At 42.2% G+C, this 13,439-nt stretch overlaps 2 protein-coding genes and 1 long non-coding RNA gene across 3 annotated transcripts; 2 read left to right on the top strand and 1 right to left on the bottom strand.

The window, feature by feature from the left end:
- The first annotated feature begins 3,905 nt into the window (after window positions 1-3,905).
- LOC113141971 (uncharacterized) lies at window positions 3,906-6,174 on the top strand. The gene is made up of 3 exons (XR_003296885.1): window positions 3,906-4,149; window positions 4,293-5,975; window positions 6,070-6,174. It is a non-coding gene; the product is annotated as an uncharacterized LOC113141971 (long non-coding RNA).
- Window positions 6,175-6,722: 548 nt separating this feature from the next.
- Window positions 6,723-7,663, top strand: LOC113141718 (ladderlectin-like). Its single transcript, XM_026326279.2, has 4 exons — window positions 6,723-6,817; window positions 6,978-7,109; window positions 7,226-7,337; window positions 7,471-7,663. The coding sequence occupies exons 1-4, from the start codon at window positions 6,797-6,799 to the stop codon at window positions 7,536-7,538; spliced, it is 333 nt and encodes a 110-aa protein (XP_026182064.1). The 5' UTR covers window positions 6,723-6,796; the 3' UTR covers window positions 7,539-7,663.
- A 1,357-nt stretch (window positions 7,664-9,020) lies between these two features.
- On the bottom strand, window positions 9,021-11,468 carry LOC113141400 (ladderlectin-like). The gene is made up of 5 exons (XM_026325798.1): window positions 11,304-11,468; window positions 10,387-10,487; window positions 10,092-10,226; window positions 9,285-9,396; window positions 9,021-9,161 (listed from the first exon to the last, which is right to left on the bottom strand). Exons 1-5 carry the CDS (start codon window positions 11,362-11,364, stop codon window positions 9,091-9,093), a joined length of 480 nt encoding a protein of 159 aa, XP_026181583.1. The 5' UTR covers window positions 11,365-11,468; the 3' UTR covers window positions 9,021-9,090.
- Window positions 11,469-13,439: the final 1,971 nt, after the last annotated feature.

Raw genomic sequence — 13,439 nt, 5'->3', positions numbered from 1 at the left:
CCTGCAGCACCCTTTTACCAATGTATTCACTGTCCCTTCTCTGAACATGTCCAAACCATCTCAATCTGGCTTCCCTGGCTTTTTCTCCAAAACATCTAACATGAGCTGTCCCTCTGATGTCCTCATTCCTGATCCTATCCATCCTCGTCACTCCCAGAGAGAACCTCAACATCTTCAGCTCTGCTACCTCCAGCTCTGCCTCCTGTCTTTGTCTCAGTGCCACTGTCTCTAAACCAGACAACATTGCTGGTCTCACCACTGTCTTGTCCACCTTTCCTTTCATTCTTGCTGACACTCTTTTGTCACACATCACACCTGACACTTTCCTCCACCCGTTCCAACCTGCTTGCACACGTCTCTTCACTTCTTTTCCACACTCTCCGTTGCTCTGGACTGTTGACCCTAGGTCCTTAAAGTCCTCCACCTTCTTCACCTCTACTCCCTGTAACCTCACCGTTCTACTTGAGTCCCTCTCATTTACACATGTACTCTGTTTTACTGCAGCTCAGCTTCATTCCTCTCCTTTCCAGAGCAAACATCCACTTCTCTAGACTTTCCTCCACCTGCTCCCTGCTCTCACTACAGATGACAATGTCATCTGCAAACATCATGGTCCACGGAGATTCCTGTCTAACCTCATCTGTCAGCCTGTCCATCACCACAGCAAACAAGAAGGGGCTCAAAGCCGATCCTTGGTGCAGTCCCACCTCCACCTTGAACTCCTCTGTCACCCCTAAAAGGCAAAGGCAAATGTCTTTGTATAGCACCTTCATACACTACGCAATTCAAAGTGCTTTACAAGGCATATAATTACATTAAAAGTATTGAAAAGAGCATCTAAAAACAAAGACATTTAACATAAAATAAATTTAAATCAAATAAAGCAAATTAAAATAGGATGTAAAAGCACATTAAGAGAACAAGGATGAACAATTATTTGAAGGCAGCAGTAAACAACAGTGTTTTCAGTCCAGATTTGAATGAGCTGATAGTTTGAGCAGACCTCAGGTGTTGTTACTGCACATCCGTCTCACATCTTTTATGGCAGAGTCTCCCACAATCATAGTCTGAGGCCCTGTTAGCTTTCCTCTGAGCTTTCTGTCTTCTGATGTGCTTTCAGACCTTCTCTGTGGATGTGGGGGATTGTCCAAGTGATCAGATGAAGATCTAGGGTCCTGCAGTAGTGGAGCGAATCTATTTTGTAGCTGTACAGTTGGTTCCTTAGGAGTTTTGTTGCTCCTTTTCCCTTTAGCTGTTATCCATGACTGTGCTTTACTCTGCACAGGAGTTGAGGAGGATGGTAACGCTGGCCAGCCTGTCGCATCACAGATCTCTGGGCGCTGAGTTCTGCCTGTTGCTTGTCCTGATTTAGTCTTTGGCTTTGCTCCGAGAGTGTTCCAAGGAGGACTGATACCAGTAGTTTTATTTACCCGGACACAACCCCCTGTTGCTCGGTCTTGTTAATGCTAGTTAGCTGTATGCTAGCATGCTCTTGTCTGCTACTATGGTAGAGTGGACACCTCACCACTGTCTTACAGCTCTCATACATGTCCTGCACCACTCGAACATACAGTGGGTACGGAAAGTATTCAGACCCCTTTAAATTTTTCACTCTTTGTGTCATTGCAGCCATTTGCCAAAATCAAAAGTTCATTTTATTTCTCATTAATGTACACTCAGCACCCCATCTTGACAGAAAAAAACAAATGTAGAAATTTTTGCAAATTTATTAAAAAAGAAAATATCACATGGTCATAAGTATTCAGACCCTGTGCTCAGTATTGAGTAGAAGCACCCTTTGGAGCTAGTACAGCCATGAGTCTTCTTGGGAATGATGCAACAAGTTTTTCACACCTGGATTTGGGGATCCTCTGCCATTCTTCCTTGCAGATCCTCTCCAGTTCTGTCAGGTTGGATGGTGAACGTTGGTGGACAGCCATTTTCAGGTCTCTCCAGAGATGCTCAATTGGGTTTAGGTCAGGGCTCTGGCTGGGCCAGTCAAGAACGGCCACAGAGTTGTTCCGAAGCCACTCCTTTGTTATTTTAGCTGTGTGCTTAGGGTCATTGTCCTGTTGAAAGGTGAACCTTCGGCCCAGTCTGAGGTCCTGAGCACTCTGGAAGAGGTTTTCTTCCAGGATATCTCTGTACTTGGCCGCATTCATCTTTCCTTCAATTGCAACCAGTCGTCCTGTCCCTGCAGCTGAAAAACACCCCCACAACATGATGCTCCCACCACCATGTTTCACTGTAGGGATTGTATTGGGCAGGTGATGAGCAGTGCCTGGTTTTCTCCACACATACCGCTTAGAATTAACGCCAAGAAGTTCAATCTTGGTCTCATCAGACTAGAGAATCTTATTTCTCATAGTCTGGGAGTCCTTCATGTGTTTTTGGCAAACTCTATGCAGGCTTTCATGTATCTTGCACTGAGTAGAGGCTTCCATCGGGCCACTCTGCCATAAAGCCCCGACTGGTGGAGGGCTGCAGTGATAGTTGACTTTGTGGAACTTTCTCCCATCTCCCTACTGCATCTCTGGAGCTCAGCCACAGTGATCTTTGGGTTCTTCTTTACCTCTCTCACCAAGGCTCTTCTCCCACGATTGCTCAGTTTGGCTGGATGGCCAGGTCTAGGAAGAGTTCTGGTCGTCCCACACTTTTTCCATTTGAGGATTATGGAGGCCACTGTGCTCTTAGGAACCTTGAGTGCTGCAGAAATTCTTTTGTAACCTTGGCCAGATCTGTGCCTTGCCAGAATTCTGTCTCTGAGCTCCTTGGGCAGTTCCTTCAACCTCATGATCCTCATTTGCTCTGACATGCACTGTGAGCTGTAAGGTCTTATATAGACAGGTGTGTGCCTTTCCTAATCAAGTCCAATCAGTTTAATTAAACACAGCTGGACTCCAATGAAGGAGCAGAACCATCTCAAGGAGGATCAGAAGAAATGGACAGCATGTGAGTTAAATATGAGTCACTGCACAGGGTCTGAATACTTATGACCATGTGATATTTCAGTTTTTCTTTTTTAATAAATTTGCAAAAATTTCTACATTTCTGTTTTTTTCTGTCAAGATGGGGTGCTGAGTGTACATTAATGAGAAATAAAATGAACTTTTTTGATTTTGGCAAATGGCTGCAATGACACAAAGAGTGAAAAATTTAAAGGCGTCTGAATACTTTCCGTACCCACTGTACTTCTCCCACTCCAGACTTCCTCATACAAAACCACAGCTCCTCTCTCGGCACCCTGTCATACGCTTTTTCCAAATCTACAAAGACACAATGCAGCTCCTTCTGGCCTTCTCTGTACTTCTCCATCAGCATTCTCAAAGCAAATATTGCATCTGTGCTTCTCTTTCTTGGCATGAAACCATACTGCTGCTCACAAATGCTCACTTCTGACCTCAGCCTAGCCTCCACTACTCTTTCCCATAACTTCATTGTGTGACTCATCAGCTTTATTCCTCTGTAGTTTCCTCAACTCTGCAAATCTCCCTTGTTCTTAAAGATGGGCACCAGTACACTTCTTCTCCATTCCTCAGGCATCCTCTCACTCTCCAAGATCTTGTTAAGTAGCCCAGTCAAAAACTCTACTGCCACCTCTCCAAAACACTTCCATACCTCCACAGGTATGTCCGTTAGGACCAACTGCCTTTCCACTCTTCATCCTCTTCAACGCCTTCCTCACTTCATCCTTACTGATCTTTGCTACTTCCTGCTCCACAACAGTCACCTCTTCTACTCTGTTCTCTCTAACATTTTCCTCATTCATCAACTCTTCAAAGTATTCCTTCCATCTTTCCATCACACTTGTGGCACCTGTCAACACATTTACATCCCTGTCCTTGATCACCCAAACCTGCTGCACATCCTTCCCATCTGTCTCTCTGCCTCGCCAACCTGTTCAAATCCACCTCTGTTTATTTGGTCTGTGTTCACTTTAACACTGGCATCTATTCCTGCCTTGGTGTTTTCCTACTACTCAGCTTATTTTGCTTCCTTACTGACTCCACTGTCTGTTTATCTGCACTGTAGAAAAACTGCCAGTCCCTGGGTGGAAACCTTGTACATGTGCGTGGTGCTGAGGAGTATGGAGTGATTGAGATCACTGATGGTAAAGGAGTGTGAATTGGAGTCAGTGATGCACAACAGGTAAACTGTTCAGCAGTTCACACAGTCTGACAGATAAATACTCTGATAAAGGCTTTACCCAAACATTAAACTGTTACAATGAACAGGTTTCTTGATAAAATACAAACATACATCCCTACATTTTATTCTCTTCTGTTTACCAGAAGGGTTATTGGTCATGGACTGATGGAACACCTTTCAGATACACAAACTGGGCTCCTGGACAACCTGACAACTCTCAGGGTGTTCAACACTGCATTTTGAGGTAAAAATCAGCAAAATTTCATCATAATAAAAAATCATTATTTTATGACTATATTTCACCTCTATTCTAATCTACCTCAGGAAGCATCAACAGGAGCTGGACTGTCTTTGAGGTTTTGTGCAAAACAAGCGTAATGAAATCCTAGGTCAAGTTTCTCAAAATATATCACTTGACTGAAATGTCAACAATGTTCAAGTTGTTATTTCAAAAATAATGCAAACAGAAACTTTAACATGGTGTTTGGACTCTGTGTGTGTGTTTTTTCAATGTGTGTCCTGTCCTGGTTCCTGGATCTGTCAATGAAAGCATAAGAGGACGTCTCCAGTGTTCAGTGTGGGAAGATACTAAGAGCACTGTTGTCATTACTTATTAACTTAGTTATTGTCTGAAATGTAGGTGTTCTTGAGAGTCATATAACATTTAGCTCTGGGGGACTTTTATTATAGTTTTTCCTAAAGACGGCACATTAGTGTCTTTAAGGTCATATACGCAAAATCAGAATCATCTTTATCGGCCAAGTTTGTGCACCCAAATAAGGAATCTAACTCCAGTTCACTAAACTCTCTCTATATACAAGAATTAAAATGAAGTTAAACTTTTTTAAAAAAGGAAGACAGGAAGTTAAAAAAGAACAGAAATGAAAATTTTAAACTGAAAAAAGGAAAAGGCTTGTGAACTAGTCCAATAGGATTGTAAGGATTTGACCATATCTATATCTTTGACAGTGGTGTGACATGTTATATGAGGAAGGTACAGATGTGCAAATATGCATCTCCACCACTCTATGACATCTGAGTTCATGAGTGCGACAGCCTGGGGGAAGTGCTGGGTGGTTTTGGTGTACAGTGCTCTGTATCACCTACCAGAGGGGAAGACACTGAACAGTTGATGTCCAGGGTGTGAGGGGCCTGCAGAGATGCTCCTTTCTGGTTTCCTGACAGGTCTTGGAAAGAGGGAGGGTTGGCCTCAAGGAGCGTCTCTGCAGACTGGATTTTCCATCATAGCCTGTCTAGTTTGGTGACCGTCATCAAAGAGCAGAGGACAGACTGAATGATGGCGGTGGAGAAGGTGACCACCAGCTTCTGTGGAGGGTTAAACTTCCTGAGCTGCCGTAGGAAGAAACATCAGCCTCCTCTGTCTTTGTCTTCAGGAGACCATTGTCTCAATTATTCAGATATTTGACGTGGAATTTGACTTGACAAAGCATCTTATATGTTTCTCTGCTGAGAAACCTCAGCTTTTGGTTCATTTCTTTCTATGGTCAACACTCCTGTTTTGCTCTGTTCCTTAATTGTGTTTTAAGTTGCTGAAAAGTGTGTTGACACATGTTATGTCAATTTGACCTTTAAATAAACTACTTGCCATTTAAAAGTTGACCATTGTTAAAGTTCACCCCTGATTTCAACCATAATGCAAACAGAAACTTTAACACGGTGTTTGGACTGTGTATGTGTCTTCCCTGGAATTGTCCTAATGAAAACATGAGTGACGATATAAAAGAGCGGCCCCAGTGCTCGGTGCCCTCACACAGGACAACTGAAGCTACAGGCTGACACTGAGAAGAAGAGGAGCTCGCTCTACAGTCAGTTTGCTGCCCAGTCTCTGATCAGTTTCTGTCCTCTGGTTAATGAAGCTGTGGCTCATCTGTTCCCTGACAAACCCTCTTTGTGTTGCAGGTGCATCATCTGAAACATCTGCATCAACCTCAGCATGAAGATTCTGACTCTAGCTGCATTTATTTGTACCATGCTGGTTCTGGTGAGACCTACTAGTGAGTGTCATTTCTTCATTTTGTGTTAATATGTGTGTTTTTCTCATCTATGATATTGGGCAAGTGTCAGCAATGATGTAGAAAAAATCAGTAGAAATATTATCAGACCCTTTTTCTGTGACAGCTAAAGTCACATACATGACATTGTTTTCTCAGCTTTAGACTTTTTACACACACGATTTTAAACTGATGTTTCACTAGTTGGATGTGTTTTATATCTGGAAACAGTGCTGACAGTACAGAACTGTATTGTCCATCAGGACATACTGTAGATATGTGTCTCAGTTACTTTAAGGCCAACAAAAATATCTATTTGTTCATACACCAGACATGCAACATATAAAACTTGAATCATTTCATGACTTGGCAGAACAACGTCAATGGCAATTTCTGCATTTTGTCATTGAAGCTGAGTTTGTGTAAGTTACTACACACTGGATTTGACACTGAGGAAGTAAACAAAGTTCATTCTTACGTCCCTGCAAGAGACAGGAAAGTGGTTCAACTGTATCAGACACTCAACATTTATTATTTTTCTTTCTTTGTCTTCAGGCCAGTGTCCAGTCAAACCAGCTTGTCCCTCTGGATGGACTGAGTACTGTGGTCGGTGCTTCACCTATGTTCCCAGAGAGATGACCTGGGCTGATGCTCAGGTAATCAGAGTGATGTGGATTCAGTCCACAATGATTCTACACTGTTTATTTGGTCTGTGTTCACTTTAACACTGGCATCTATTCCTGCCTTGGTGTTTTCCTACTACTCAGCTCATTTTGCTTCTTTACTGACTCCACTGTCTGTTTATCTGCACTGTAGAAAAACTGCCAGACCCTGGGAGGAAACCTTGCATCTGTGCGTGACAAACATGAGTATGGGGTCATTCAGAAGGTGATTTCTGATAGCAAAGGGACTGGATTAGCCTGGATTGGAGGCTCTGATGCACAACAGGTAAACTCTTCACCAACACACGTGGTCTGATAGACGCGTTCTCTATTGACTTAGGGTGTATTTATTCTTTAGAGCATTTTGTCTCAAACATGACTGCATTCTGTTCTGTTTCCCAGGAGGGTTCCTGGTTCTGGATTAATGGAGACAACTTCAAATACACAAACTGGGCTCCTGGAGAGCCGAACAACCACGATGGTGCTCAGAACTGCATACAAATGAATTTTGCAGGTATGATAACATATCTAACAGTGTGAAACCACTAGAAACAATTCGTCTATATATTACTGTAACCATGGCCTCATGAAAAAGTTCCAGGTCTTAGTCCATAGCACTGACTGACTTGTATTTTTGGTACTTACAGATCAGAAACTCTGGGATGATCTGCACTGTAAGACTCCTCTCCCATCCATCTGTGCCAAGAACCTGTGATGATCCCAGGTCTGATCCAGAGGCATGAAATCCCTGTGAAAAGCACAAACACTGGTGGAGGTGTGTTTGTCTTTAAGAACTGTCCTTTCTCCTTTAGAGCAAAAATAAAAATGTCAAGCATTAAATCCATGTGGTCTATGACTCTATGTTATAGCTCCTGTTCTGTCAAAATCCTCTACTATAATACTGAACATAATGACAAATGATTCCAAACCTGTTCAACTGTGAACTGTAACTATGGTGTTAAACAGTTTTCAGGTCAGCATAAATATCACACTGACATGTAAGGCCACAGCCTCCTAGAGTACAGCCATAAAACCACCACATGGCACTGAGGCCAACTTTATAATAAAAGCTGTATTGATGCTGATTTAGCTTCAGCATGTATGTTGTTGTACCTGCTGTACAGCCTGCAGTACACGCACCTGTCCACACGACGTCACTGTGTTAACTTCATCAGGGGGAAATATCCAACTACAGAGGAAGAGAAACACACAGATGAAGATGTTGAGATCACTGATGTTGATTAAACTTTTTCTGTTATGAAAATTTGCACAAGCTCATTAACAGGAAAACTTCCATCACATTTATAATGCCTTTCCACGAAGACAGACTCAGTGTCTCTGGTCCAACAACACCCTGGATCAGTTTCACATGTCGCCCAAAGCTGATCTGTCACCTGCTCATTACAAACATTCAGAGCAAACTTTAATGTCACCTGACAGGAAATAAATAAAAAGTTCAATAACATGTTAAAACAGCAGGAACCATTTCTCCAGTCAGGACATGTGTTGGCAGAGACTAGAGGCTAAAGGCTTTTTGACCTATTTCCCTAAACAAATATCAAACGTCATCGTGATCACAAGATCAACATATTTCAGGAGAACAGTATCTGGATTCAACCCTCATGGCCTCATCTGTGTAAACCAGAATATACAATATCTTTATGGATGGATTGATTGATTGATTGATTGATTGATTGATTGATTGATTGATTGATTGATTTGTGAACTGAAGTCATGTGAAGACGTGTTTATTGGACATGAGTAATTCCACCTGGATTCTAACCGTGAAGAGGGACAGCTTTGGAACAGCAGCTGGACACATTTTTAACACAGACAGTAACAAAGACATTTCTTCACACATTTAAATCTAATTTTCAAATGTTTGATCTGTTTTTCTGTTTCAAAACCAGATTTGACACATTTTAAATTGATTTTTAAGCTTTGAAATCCTACTGTCAGTCTTACTGATTGTGGTCTGGGTTTCACTTTTCAAACATGACGCTGTTTCTTTGACTTTCTTTAGAAAAAAAATCTTACATGTACTTTACTGGTAGAAAAATCCCTAATAAACAGGATTACATGGGAAGGCAAATCCTTTTGTTTTACTCTCTATGTCAAAGACACTTTTAGACATAAGCCAGTGTGATGCAAGAAGGAGATTATCTGTAGCACAAACAGGATCCACAAACACAGAGCAGGTGGTTTCAATACTTTTATTTGGTTTGTGCTTTTCACAGGGATTTCATGACTCTGGATCAGACCTGGGATCAGAACAGCCTCTTAGAGCAGACAGATGGGTTACCACGCTTACAGTCTCCATCATCCCAGAGCTTCTTAACTGTAAGTACCAACAACATGTGAGTCAGTCAGTGCTACAGACCAAGACCTGAGACTGTCTATTGAGGCCATGGTCACATCAGTATATAGACAGATTTTCTATTACCAGAGTTTGGTGAGTTACCTCCAAAGTTCATTTGAATGCAGTTCTGATTGCCATCCTTGTTATCAGGCTGTCCAGGAGACCAGTTTGTGTATCTGAAAGGTGTTCCATCAGCCCAGAACCATGAACCCTTCTGGAATAACAGAACAGCGTAGTATTTTGTATTTCAGCAATCTGACAGATCTACCTAGACTGTAGCTAGTTAATTAAGGACACACAAACTACTTCTTTGTGTTTTATGACTGTACACGCACTGCACATACCTATATTCACCTTTATTAGCTGCACAATTCAGCATAACAAACTCACTCTCCCTACAGGCCACCATCATCAGGGAGGTCCCTCCCACAACAATCCTCCGCACTTACGGTGCCACTAACCCATCTCCCCAAAACACGACACACATGCTCCCAAACCCCTGTATTAACTCCAGAACCCACAATGAACAGTTCACAACCAGAACACACACAGTAGAACAATAGAACAGATAAGGTAACCAGCCAGTTTTCTTTTACCCAGGGTGCTTTGCGCCAGGCGTCCCCCTGTGGCTGATGTATAGTCAAAACAAAGAGCAGGACAGATGATGAGGGCTGCAGCTGCTCAGAGACAACAGTGGGTTGTGTCTCTGTCATCAGCTTCTGACAGGATGAAGCTGAACAAGTTCAGACCCACCTGGAGACCTTATCCCCCTGTGACCCTGGATAGCAGGACTTATACCTACGTTACCTTCCACTACCATAACACACCTGAGTGGCATAGTGGTTAATGTGGGCGGTTCATTATGAGGCAGACGATAGTATATGAGTGTAAAGTGTCAGAATCTCTTACCTGTTGTGCATCAGTGCCTCCAATCCATGCTTTTTTACTGTCTTTACTGGCAGAGAGTATCACATTCTGAATAGCCCCATATTCGTCTTTGTCACGCACAGATGCAAGGTTTGCACCCAGGGACTGGCAGTTTTTCTACAGTGCAGATAAACAGACAGTGGAGTCAGTAAAGAAGCAAAATGAGCTGAATAGTAGGAAAACACCAAGGCAGGAATAGATGCCAGTGTTAAAGTGAACACAGACCAAATAAACAGTGTAGAATCATTGTGGACTGAATCCACATCACTCTGATTACCTGAGCATCAACCCAGGACGTGACTTTGGGAACATAGAAGAAGCAACGGTCTTTGTACTCAGTCCAACCAGAGGGACAAGCTGGTTTGTCTCCACACTGGCCTGAAGAGAAGCAAAGAAAAACACATATTATTGAGTTTGCATTAAAGTTAAACCTCTTCCATGTATCCCAGAAAGATGCTGTTCATGAATTTTTCCCTTCCATGTTTGTTGTTTTGGGGCAGCACCTTTGTTGAAAGTGATAAAATAGAGAAATGACCATAAAGACAATTCAGGACATATTTCATGTTTTATAGAAGTACTGTATGAAGTATAAATCCATTTGGTGCCTTGAAGTGATTCAACAGGTAGAAGTGTGCAGTATAATTTGTAGTAAATTCATGGGGTCAGGTAAACTTCAGAGGTCTAACTCTGACAGAGCGTTAAAACTCCAATAACAGAATCTCTACGTTTTATAGTTGGGGTCAATGAGGCATCAACCAGAAGTAACGTTTCATCTTCTTGAGCAGAGAACTGAATCTTGTACAAGTGTTAGGAACTTTAGTTCATGGATGGATTACTGAACATGTCTGTCTGGCACAGGTTCTCAGGGGTCCAGAGTGTCTCAGGGGCCCCCAGACCAGAGAACCATAATGGGGCTGTTAGCCTTTCATTAGAAAGTCAATGAAATTACTAAAAAACTTACAAAAATCCACAAAATGAGGAAAAATTGATTCACAGAAACTGAAATGAGAGAAAATCACTATAAAATAATTCTAAAATTGCTATTTATAGTATCATTTCTGAAAACATACTTTACTTTTTGTGCCTAAAACTTACACAGTACTGTACATACAATACATGCATATATGTGTTTTACATGAATATGAATTTTATTTTCATATACACACAGGGTGCAGGATATACCACAATACTCACCCTGAGCTGTGTCCAGAGCCAACAGGGCACAAAGAAGAGCAGCCAGAATCAGAGTCTTCATGGTGAAGATGATGCAGATGTTAAAGATGAGGCTGATATCTCTGTAGGGAACAGACCTGTAAAGACTGACAGCCCGTCAAAGACAAGACACCAGATGATCAGGGAGTTGGAGTCACTGGTATTTATTTAGTGAGGCTGTTTGCTGAGTATAAATGTTCTTCAGCAACGCCTTGAATTAATTTCACAGTTTCACAGATGCCGCTCTTTGAGCCACCCAGTGAAGCACCAATAAGTAAATAAGTATCAAAATTATAAATATTCTATTATGTCTTAAGGGGAAACAGTTTATGACTTTTATTCAGTGTTTATTAGTTCAGCCATGTGTGTTAAAGAAAACCAAACTCTGATCCAACCTTTCATCATGATCTGGAAGCTGTTTGGGGAACTGATGGTAGATCTTTGTTGATGAGTGAAATACTTTGTCACACAGTTTGTACTTTTCTGTTTCCCTTTATCATTTACAGTCACATTAATGAAATACTTGGTGGCTTCAGGTACCTGCCCCGTCCATAGCTAAGTACTATAGACATCCATGGTAGTTACTGGGATCTTCAGGACAGCACTTCCAGATACCACCTGGAGGAATTCTCTACAGTGTCTCCTGTGGCCTCAGAAATCTCTGGAGCTTCACAAGACCTACTGGAGGTCTAAGGGTTGTTCTGAGATTAGAAGGTTATATTGCATCTTCCTTGAATTTAACCAAACATTATCCCAGAGGAGGAAAAGCTGCAAATTCAGGACAGTGACATGAACTTAAGTCAAACAGGCCTGCAGTGTTAGTCAGCACTAACTAATCCAATCCAAACTGAAAACAGGTCAGACTGTCTGTCTATAAACCAGTCATTTACCTAAAGTGATGTCAGTGTAACTGATGGGGCTGTTTGGTCTCACTGGTGTCACTGATCAGGTTTCAAGTCAAGCCAAAGAAAGATGGACTGTCAGGTGTCAGACATTAGTGACCTGCTAGTTATTTTCAGTCTGACAGTGGTGCCATATCTCAGTGAAAACTGTTTTATTAGTTAACCTTTACGTTGTGTAAACATGTCATTAGAGGACAAAGCAACAGAATCTCAGAGCAGTGTGAAGTAGCAGGAAACTGTCATCTACAAATTTAAGTCTCAGAATAACAGAAAATAAACAGTTTTGAATAAAAAATCAAATATCCTTATGATAAAATCAGGAATTTCCAGTAAGACCTCTGCTTCACGCTTTTGTTGTCTGAGATATTCACTAAATACTCCATCGCTCTGGGCCATCTTCCTCATGTACTTATGGATCTTTGGTGATTCTTCTCAGATGGTGGCTATAATGCTCACCAGTCCTCGACCTCCTTCCGTCCTCTTAGTGTACAGTCTCAGGATGCTGGATTTGGGATGAAACTCTCCGTGCATTGTGAGGAGCTTCCTTGCTTTGACATCAGCAGCCTCTATCTCCTCATTTGGCCAGCTTATTATACCAGCGGGGTATCCGATGCCCGGCAGGGCGTAGGTGTTGATGGTTTAGACCTTGTTCTTCCCATTTAGCTGACTTCTTAGGACTTGCTTTACTCTCTGTAGCTGCTTTACTTGCAGCTTCTTCTTGATTCCCATTTGCCTGTGGGATTCCAAGGTTCTTGTAGCTTCCCTCAACATCTGCTCTGCTGCCTTTTGGCAATTCAGTTCCTTCAGTCCTGACAACCCTTTCTCTCTCTGTTATCATCCGACCACACTTATCCAGTCCAAATGACATTCCAGTGTCATTGCTGTAGACCCTGGATCAGTGAGTCGATGTCTTCAATGTCTTTCTTGTAATCAATCCAGGCAGTGCACATGTTGGTCAGTCTGGTCTTACGGTGTTCTTCTCCCCTGGTGTTCTTCTCCATTCCTTTCTGGGCCCTGCTCAAGTATTCAGCCATGTGCTTACTCGTATTAGCTGCTATGATGCCTGACAGGAGCTTCCATGTTGTGCAGAGACAGGTTATTGGATGGTAGTTGGATGGGACTGCCCCCTTTTGGGGGTCCTTCAGGATCAAGACTGTCCTTCCTTCAGTTATCCATTCAGTGTGAGTCCCATCTATTTGCAGCTGGTTCATTTGAT

This window comes from Mastacembelus armatus, chromosome 18 (genome assembly GCF_900324485.2).
Source record: "Mastacembelus armatus chromosome 18, fMasArm1.2, whole genome shotgun sequence".
In the NCBI taxonomy this organism is placed as follows: domain Eukaryota; kingdom Metazoa; phylum Chordata; class Actinopteri; order Synbranchiformes; family Mastacembelidae; genus Mastacembelus; species Mastacembelus armatus.
The sequence above is the reverse complement of the archived record's forward strand: the minus strand, read 5'-3'. Positions and strand labels throughout refer to the sequence as shown.